This window comes from Nannospalax galili, unplaced genomic scaffold, assembly GCF_000622305.1.
Source record: "Nannospalax galili isolate Female #2095 unplaced genomic scaffold, S.galili_v1.0 scaffold103, whole genome shotgun sequence".
NCBI classification, from domain to species: domain Eukaryota; kingdom Metazoa; phylum Chordata; class Mammalia; order Rodentia; family Spalacidae; genus Nannospalax; species Nannospalax galili.
In genome coordinates, this window is record NW_008352136.1 from 2,252,104 (window position 1) to 2,261,240 (window position 9,137).

The 9,137-nt window shown below is 48.5% G+C and overlaps 1 protein-coding gene across 1 annotated transcript in view; it reads right to left on the bottom strand.

The window, feature by feature from the left end:
- The window catches only part of Tmem211 (transmembrane protein 211), a 13,167-nt gene extending 4,371 nt beyond the window's left edge, over positions 1 to 8,796 (bottom strand). The window contains exons 1-3 of the mRNA XM_008849001.2: positions 8,748 to 8,796; positions 3,695 to 3,911; positions 2,334 to 2,472 (exon numbers count right to left, since the gene is read on the bottom strand). Coding sequence (XP_008847223.1) covers positions 2,334 to 2,472; positions 3,695 to 3,895 — 340 coding nt within the window. The 5' untranslated portion in view covers positions 3,896 to 3,911; positions 8,748 to 8,796. The remainder of the gene's footprint in view (positions 1 to 2,333; positions 2,473 to 3,694; positions 3,912 to 8,747) is intronic.
- Between the last annotated feature and the right edge of the window lie 341 nt (positions 8,797 to 9,137).

The window sequence follows — 9,137 nt, forward strand, 5'->3', positions numbered from 1 at the left end:
TCCTATTCATGATTCAAGGACTTTCTTTTCCCCTTAGAGATAAGAGTTATGCAATTTGGGAGTCTTTTAGATAGACCCACTGAAGGGGTACCCCAATTGCCTCACCCTGCATCCCTCCCTCGTCATCATGGAAGAAGCCAGAGCAGTCTGCATTCCTATTACTGGCAATTTGGGTAACCTCTTCAGAGGGTGATTGGTAAGAATAGGAGGTAGGAATTGGCTAGGCAGTTAGGGTAGAAAGACCCCAAAGAAAAGTAGCCAGTTTCTTGGCTAAAAGTCAAAATGTCCTTGGGCCTCTTAGCAACATACTCTGTTCCAAAGGCCAAAAATGTTGAAAGTATTTGGGAGCTTGTATCTAATCCTTAAAAGATTTTAGGATTACCTCTTCAGAGAGGGGAATATTAGAGTAGCCAAAATCCCCATAAAAATAAATAAATAAATCAAAGAAGAAGAAAGAATACATAAAGTTATCAGAAAAAAGTGATGGGGAGAGATGGGAGGAGTTGGAGGGGAGGGAGTGGGCATGGATTTGATCAAAACACCTTATATGCATGTATGAAATTCTCAATAATTTTTTTAAAAAGAAAAACAAAAAATAAATAAAATTTAAATTGTTTAACAAAAAAACAAAAAATATAATTGATAATCAGGCATGATGGTCGCACAGCTGTAATCTCAGAACTCAGGAAGCAGAGGCAGGAGGATCATGAATTTGATCCAATCTAGACTATACAGCGAGATCCTGTATCAAAAAAAAAAACTAAGGGTTGGGGCTGTAGCTCAGTGGTAGAGCACTTACCTAGCATGCCCCAGGCCTCAAGTTCCGTCACCCGCACCAAGCACACATATTTATTTTAAGTATATCCATGTTGTACCTTGTTAAGATCTAACTTCAAATAGATACCACCTAGACCTGAGCCCAAAGGGATAGTGTGATACTTTATTTCAGCTCCATTTGTAACTTTCTGTTTTTTTTTAAAGTTAGATTCCCTGGGAATCTTTAAAACCATGTATCTAGGTATATTTATTTTAACAAATTCTAAGTATTTTAAAATCTCTTTTTGAAAAAACAATAACTGGGGCTGGAGAGATGACTCAGTAGTTAAGAGCACTGACTCCATTCCCAGCACCTACATGGTGGCTAACAACTGTCCATAACTCTAGTTCCAGGGGATTCTACAGCTTCTTCTGTCCTCCGGGGGCACTGCATGACATGGGTGCACTTACCTACATGTAGGCAATACACACATACACACAAAATTTAAAAAAATTAAAAAATTAAAAACCAATCGCTTATCTGGACATGGTGACACACACATTTAATCCCAGCACTCAGGAGGCAGAGGCAGGTAGATCTTTGTGAGATCGAGGCCAGCCTGGTCTACATAGCAAGTTCCAGGCCAGGTGGGACTATAGGGAGACCCTGTCTCAAACAAACAAACAAACCAAAACAATAACTTAAAAGCAAAAGAAACTGTTGTGGGTGTGGAGGGGGCAGTGAAGGCACTAGGGGAATGAGTCATTGCCACACCTCAGGGGTCGCCCAGAGGACAGGAGGGAGCTCCCCAGCCTTGTTCCATTCCAGGTCAAGGGGAAGGAAGGCAAGGCGGGGTAAGAGAATAGCAAAGCTTAGGAGAGAGAAGCTCCCTAGATTGAGGTCAGGGACAACTTCATAGTGGCCTGAGCAAAGCCTTAATGGGTCGGTGGGGTGGTGGTGGGGGCCTGGGAGCAGGGAGACCTTCAGGCAGAGAGAATGGGGTTCAGAGTTGCAGGGAACAGTGGGCAGCTGGATAGGTGAGGCCAGGAAAGACTTGGGTTTCCTTCTGCATGCCACAAGAAGCCCTTGGAGGGTGGATATGCCAGTCAGGTGGCAGGATCTGATTTCACCTTAGCAGGACCTGTCTGTCCAGTGTGGGGGTAGGAGTGGTGGCCTATGAGGTGTTATTGTCATAACCCAGGTCAGATCATGGAGGACGTATCAGATGAGAATCACTGCAGGCTACTGCCCTCAGAGGTCCCTTCGACCCTCCTCAGCAGATGCAGCAGATGGAGGATGAACTACACTTCGGCATCCCCTCAGCTCTAAGCTGGGTCAGTTTGGGCAGTGCCCAACCTACCCAGCGATACAGAAGTAGCTCTGGTAAACATGATACAAAGTGGATGGATGAAAGAGAAACAAAGGGGGTGGACACTTAGGACTAGGTCGGCTGAGGGGAATTTTCCCTGGCACAGTTTCTCAACTGCTGAAGGACAGGAGCAGTCTACCATCTGGGGTTCACCTCTGAAACCTGACTGTGGAGATCAGATCTCAGCACCGTATGTCAGGGATCTACCTGCTGCCCCCTGCACCACTGGTATCAGGCCGCTGCCCCTCCTCAGGTAGAGCCCTCTGGGAGCCAGGGCCCAGGACAGAAGCAGGACAGCACTGAAGGCCAACAGCAGCCAGCCTCCCAGGAGCATTGCAGCTGAGACCTGTCGGGACAGAGGACAGGAATGGTGGGGCAGAGAAGGACGGGGGGTGATCCCTCTGCCTACTGCCCAGTGAGTCCTCAAAATGTCCTCAACCACCTGTGCCATTATTATAATCTCCATTTTTCCTATAAACAGAGGTCCAGAGATGCCAAACCTTTTGCCTCAGAACAGAAATAAGTTAATCAAATAAGCAAAATCAGGATCCAGGCTGAGGGACCAGCATACCCCTCCTTTACGCAGTACTTCTTAGGGTCACCAGAAGCATGAACTGAGTGCTGCATTGGCACCTTTGCGTTCAGTTTTGGAAGGCTGTATACTCTTCCTCACAGGTGCTAGACTAAGCATCCATCCTCCCATCCTTTCCACTGCTCACTTGATGATGTGCATCATCATGATGGCTTGAGCACCTTATCTTTCATGGCAGAGCTCAGAGGATAGCTTGGGAGGAGTTCACAGGTTTCACATAGCACAACCCCTAGAAGACACGTCTGGGGTCATCCCCGATTTGCATACTGATGACAGTGATTTTCCACCAGATGGCAGTACAGTGTCTTTTCCTGGCTTGCACAAAGGTGCTATAGAGGCTGAAAGCCTTGTCTAGATGGAAGTCACACCCCAAATCCACAGTCAGCAGCTCAGAGGTGTAGCCCAGAACTCTTTGTGCAAGGTTCCTGTGCTGAATAGCTTTAGCTGTCAACTTGACACACCTGGGTAGAGGAAGAATTGCCTCCACTGGACTGGTCTGTGGCAATGTCTGTGGGGCATTTTCTTGATTTTTGAGTGATGGAGGGGGGTTGCCCAACTTACTGTGGATGGTGCCACCCCTGGGCAAGTGGGCCTGTGTTGTATAAGAAAGCAGGCTGAGCATGGACCAAAGGAGCAAGCCAGTAAGCACCATTCCTCCATGGCCTGTGCTCCAGCTCCTGGCTCCAGGTGCCTGCCCTGAATTCCTACCTTGGGCTCTCTCAGTGATGAACTGTGACCCAGGAGATGTAAGACGAATAAACCCTTTCATCCCCAAGTTGGTATTGGTCAGAGTGTTTTGTCACAACAATGGAGAAACAAACTAGAACAGTTCCTCATGTGTTTCTTAAGTGTTGTCTGGTTCAAGACCCTGTGTGCTCTGACACTGGGACACCTGGGTGGTCAGCAAAGGCCCCCAGACCCCATTCCTCAGGAGCCAGCATCTCTGCCCTGGTGGCTGGAGGAGGTTGTGTCTTACCTTCCAGGTCAGGCTGGGAATGTCCTCCAGGGACCTGAAGGTCACACAGCTGTGGTTCCAGCTGTCACCCTGCAGCCAGGAACAGTAGGTAAAGATGCCATAGGAGAAGGTGGGGCTCTGGAACCAGGCAGGGGAGAGGAGGCTGAGGCTGGACATGCAGGTGAGGGAGAGCCCAAGAACTGCCCTCACACCACCCTCCATCAGGAGTGTAGCTGACCTATGGGTCAAAGCAAGGTGAGAAGTGATGAGGGTAGAGACAGGCAGCCCTAGCCAGGGACCCGGTCCTGTGGTGAGAGCCCCGGTCAGCAGCCCCTTCTGCCTGGTGACACCAGTGTCCAGCACAGGTCAGAAGTGAGGACATTGCTCCAGTAAGTTCTAGAAAAGGGACTTCCAAGGTCAAGAATAATGCTGGCAATAAAAGAAACCTTTGCACACAGCCCAAGCCCCTCTTCCAAGGGCCCCACTAGGTTCATTCATTCATTCATTCATTCATTCATTTCTTTGGCAGTCCAGCATGCCTCATGTAATGGTTAATCTTGACTACCAACCTGACAGGATCAAGAATCAGTAGAAGGGACAAGTCTCTGACCATGCCTTGAAGGAGTATATGGATTAGGTTAACTGAGGATGGAAGACCTACCTGAATGTGGCACCATCCCATGGGCTGGGGTCCAGACTGAATGAAAAGAAGAAAGAAGGATCTGGAGAGATGGCTAATTGGTTAAGAGCACTGGCTGCTCTTGCAGAGGACCTGGGTTTGATTTCCAGCACCCACATGGCAGCTAAAAACCATCTGTAACTCTAGTTCCAGGGGATCCGAAGCCCTCTTCTGATCGCTGTGGGCATTGCATGACACACATGCAGACAACACACTCATACACATAAAATTTAAAAAAATTTAAATATATAAAAAGAAAAGAAAGAGGAGAACGCAAACTGAGAGGAGCACAAGCTCAGCACCGCTCTCTCTGCTTCCTGACTGTGGATGCCACGTGACCAGCTGCCTCTGCTTCTACCCCCATGACTTTCCTGCCATGACTGTGTTCCCTCAAATTGTGAGCCAGAATAAACCCTCCCTTCCTTCAACTGCCTCTTGTCAGATATTTGACCTCAGCAACAAGAAAAGTAGCTAGCATGCCTCCCTGTCCAAAAGGCTCTTAAGCCCCACACACCTATACGGGGCTTCTGATAGCTGCCCCACTCACTGGCTAACTCCCTCCATCAGTGGGCATGTTCCCTGTTCCATGTGGGCGATAGGGTCTGCGGGGTTGACTGGCAGCTGGTGTGGTGTAGTGCAGTGTGCATTGGCCATATTCGGTCCCTAAAAGAATCCTTGAGAGAATTTAGGAATGTGGACACATGGTCTTACCAACTGTTCTAGGTATTGGGCACTGTCTTAGTCCACTTACTGTCACTCTAAACAGAATGCTGCAGATAGGGTCATTTATAAAGAAAGAAGTTCGTTCAGTTCATTGTGGTATTGGAGGTTGGGAAAACCAAGAGCACAACTTGTGGCATCTGCTGGTGAGGGTTTTGAACAGTGTCAGATGTGGTGGAAAGCATCCTGCACCAGCTCCTATCTCTCTTTTCTTCACTTTTTAAAATTATTATTTTGAGGTGTGCCTGTGTGTATGTATATGTGCATTTACATTTGTGTATATACATATGGAGACCAGAGAACAACTTTAGGTATCATTCCTCAGGGGCCATCCACCTCGTATTTTCAGACAAGGTCGCTCCCTGAGACCTGGAGCTTACAAGTTCAGCTAGGTTGACAAATCATTGAGCCCCAGGGATCCACTATCTCTCTGCCTCCCCAGTGCTGGGATTACAAGCACACACTACCATGCCCAGCTTTTTTGTGTGTGTGTGGGTGTTGGGAATCAAACTCAAGTCCTCATCTTTACTGAGTCTCCCTGGCCCTCTCTTTCTCTTCTTACAAAACCATTACCTCTCATGGGGCTGGAGAGATGCTCAGTGGTTAAGAGCACTGGCTACTCTTGCAGAGGACCCAGGTTCAATTCCCAGCACTCACGTGGTGGCTAACAACGGTCCCTAACTCCAGTTCCAGGGGATCTGACACCCTCTTCTGACCTCCTCATACATTGCACTAATACACATAAAAGGAAAAAAAAAAAGCCATTACCTCTCATAGGGGCCCTGCCCTGGTGACCTCACCTATCCTTCCCTATGTCCCCAAGACCCTGCCTCCAGATAACGTCAACATAGCATTTAAGGATCCTAATGCATAAACTTTAGGGAAACACTCAAATCATGGTAATCTTAATACCAGTTTTTAAAAGAATTTTTTTTTTTTTTTAAAAAAAGCAAGGGACTAAAATAGAGTCTTAGAGCCTTACCTAAGCAATGGTGGAGGTGGCAGACTCACAGCCCAAGCTCGGGGGAGGCTTGCTCTGGTTGGCAGAAGCCCTAGTTTGTTCAAGAGCTCTCAGTATCCAAGTGGGACCTGCCAGTCAAGCAGAGGGCAGCCTTGCAAATGTCCTGGGACTATGGCTGCAGAACATTGGTGTTCTCAAAGCCGGGTCAGCTTTAAACATGGCAGGAACCCTCGGCTCTCACCTGGTACCTGGGGCAAGATGGCCCATGGCTGTAGGCCTCAGTTTCTCCATGTGTATAAGAACACTATGGCGGGGTGTGGTGGCGCACGCCTTTAATCCCAGCACTAGGGATGCAAAGGCAGGCAGATCTCTGTGAGTTCAAGGTCAGCCTGGTCTACATAGTAAGTCCCAGGACAGCTGGGGCTACAGGGAGACCCTGTCTCAAAAAGATTAAAACAAACAAACAAAGAACACTATGAATCCCGGCAGACAAGTGATGCTGATTCAGTTGAGGTGGAGACAAGACCTTCCCCTTCCTAGGTGTCTGAACTTGGGGATCTGCCTCCAGTCTGGGAAAGTGGGGGAGGGGAAGGGAGGTTGCTGTAGCATCACATGGGAGGTACAGGGATCTGCCTGGAAGGGAGGGCCAGGGTCAAGCTGCCAGATCTTTCCACTCTGGGATTGGAACCCCCTGGAGCTGCTTGCCAGCAAGTGAGCAGTTGTCCCTTGAGTGAGGACTTATATTTTCCCTTCACTAAACCCCACAGTTCCTTTGGGTTGGCTGATCTCAGGGCTGTAATTCTAAACCAAAAGACTGGGGAGCCTAGGCCAGGGAGGGGGGGAGGGGGGATTTGCCTCTGGGCCCTGGAGGTTTCTGGCCTTGAAAAGACTCTTAGATAAGACTCGTGTCACCTGGAAAAATCATAGAAACTGAGCAGGTGCCCAGAAAGCTAACCAAGGCTTTACAACCCCAAATCAGGTCTGGTCAGGCTCCAATTAGGGGATCGACCTGCAGGGAACCGGAAAGAGACTGATTGCTTTCTTCTCTGCCTAGAGCTGACTTTTTAATTTAATTTCGATCTATTTTTTGTGGGGGGCCTGCCACAGTGTGCATGTGGAGGTCAGAGAACAACGTGAAGGAATTGGCTCTCTCCTCCATCGTGTGGGTCTGGGGATTGAATGCCAGTCTTCTGGTTTGAGGGCAAGTGGCTTTGCCTACTGAGCCATCTTGTCACCTCTTAGAGCTGAACTTTTAAAATTTATTTATTATTTTATGTGAAGGGGTGTTATGCCTGCATGTGTGTAAGTGCACCCGTGTCGTGCAGTGCCAGCGGAGGACAGAAAAGGGTGTCAGATTCCCTAGAACTGGAGTTACGGGCAGTTGTTAGCTACCATGTGGGTGCTGGGATTCAAACCTGGGTCTTCTGCAAGAGCAGCCAGTGTTCTTAACCACTGAGCCATCTCTCCAGTCCTAGAGCTGAACCTTTAACTGCAGCCAGTTTCCTATAGCTCTGTGAGGCCCATGCTAAACCCTTTTAGCGCCTTAGTTTAAGAAACTGGTGAGAGTTGCTGTTCTCATCTGTACTGTTCACAGGTAGCGGAGCTCAGGCTCAGGAACTGGATAGTGGAGGGGCTTAGACTCAAACTTAGGGAACCAGGATTCTGCCTCTCAGCTGGAAGCCCATGGGAGTCCTAAGGGTTTAATTAAAATGCCAGACATCCCTACGACGTCATGACTGCCCAGCATCTGTTAGAGCATCAGCAACTGTTCCAACTGCTCCTGCCAGGGAACAAGAATGATTCTGAAAGAGCCAAGATTAGCCACAAAGACCCTCAGGATGGGGGGTGGGGTGGGGGTGGGGCACAGAGGTGGTAGCTGGGGGCTTTGAGGGGAGCTAAATTTTATTCTTTCCCCGACCTTCACATCCTCATTTGTAAACTGAAGGCACTGGATCACCATTCAACTATTATATGCAGTGCCACCCCCCCCCCGCCCCACCGTCACCTCCACAGAATACAGTGGGGAACACAACATAGTCTCTTTGTTTCAGGAGCTTAGAGTTTTATGAGCAAGACAGAGTCACAGGACATACCAATATGGTTCATCTATCCATCCACCCACCAATCTATCCACTAATCCATCCATTTATTCATCTATCTATTATTCATCAACCCATCCATCCATCCATTCATTCGTCAGACTACCCATCAGCAATCAGGACAGCATAAGTGATTGAGTGTGAGGCTATGGGAACCGAGCCGTATGCTGTGCCAACTTCTTGATCAGCAGACATGGGTACAGCTGCATGGGGCAAGGTAGGGCAGCACAAAAGAAGGGAACTGAGTCAACCAGAGGTCAGGGGCTGCCTGGGTAAGAACTGAGGATGGGCCTTTGAGGCCAGAGGCCAAAGGAGTAGGCCAGTAAAGCAGCATTCCTCCATGGTCTGTGCTTCAGTTCCTGCCACCAGCTTCCTGCCCTGCTTCCCTCAAAGATGGACTGTGCCTTGGAAGTGTAAGGGGAAAATAAACCCTTTCCTCTCCAAGTTGGTTTTGATGTTTTTATCACAGCAATAGAAGTAGCTAGAACAGGTTCCTTTAAAAATAGGATATAAAACAGTGGATGTGTCCCTCTCCGACAGCCCCCTGAGGGTTGTTAGGGCCCCTGAGCAATGCCTGAGGCCAGCCCAGCTTCCTTCCTTCCTGCCCGTCCTCACCTCAGAGACTCTTCTGTCCAGGATCCCCACACTTTGGTTTGGGTCAAGTCTTGTTAACGTGGCCTCCCCAGATTCAGTTTTAGCTTTTAATGTACGGCTATGATCTTGTAAAAAGGTCTCTGTCTCTTTAAAGGGCATGTTCAGGTTGGTGAATGAATCTGGCTCACGTGATGAGAAGGGTGTGTGCAGGTGTGTTTTCCTTCCTAGTTCCTGAAATCAATAGCCTTTCATTCTGGGCAGCTGATGGGCCGCACAAAGAGGGAAATTCCATATTAGGAAGGGGTGCGAGGGGTGGGGTCTCCTGGGTGGGAGAAAGCACAAGTAATCCTAACTGGTCTATGCTAAATACTGAGGAGTTCTACATCTTTAAACGACAGAAATGCAATCCAA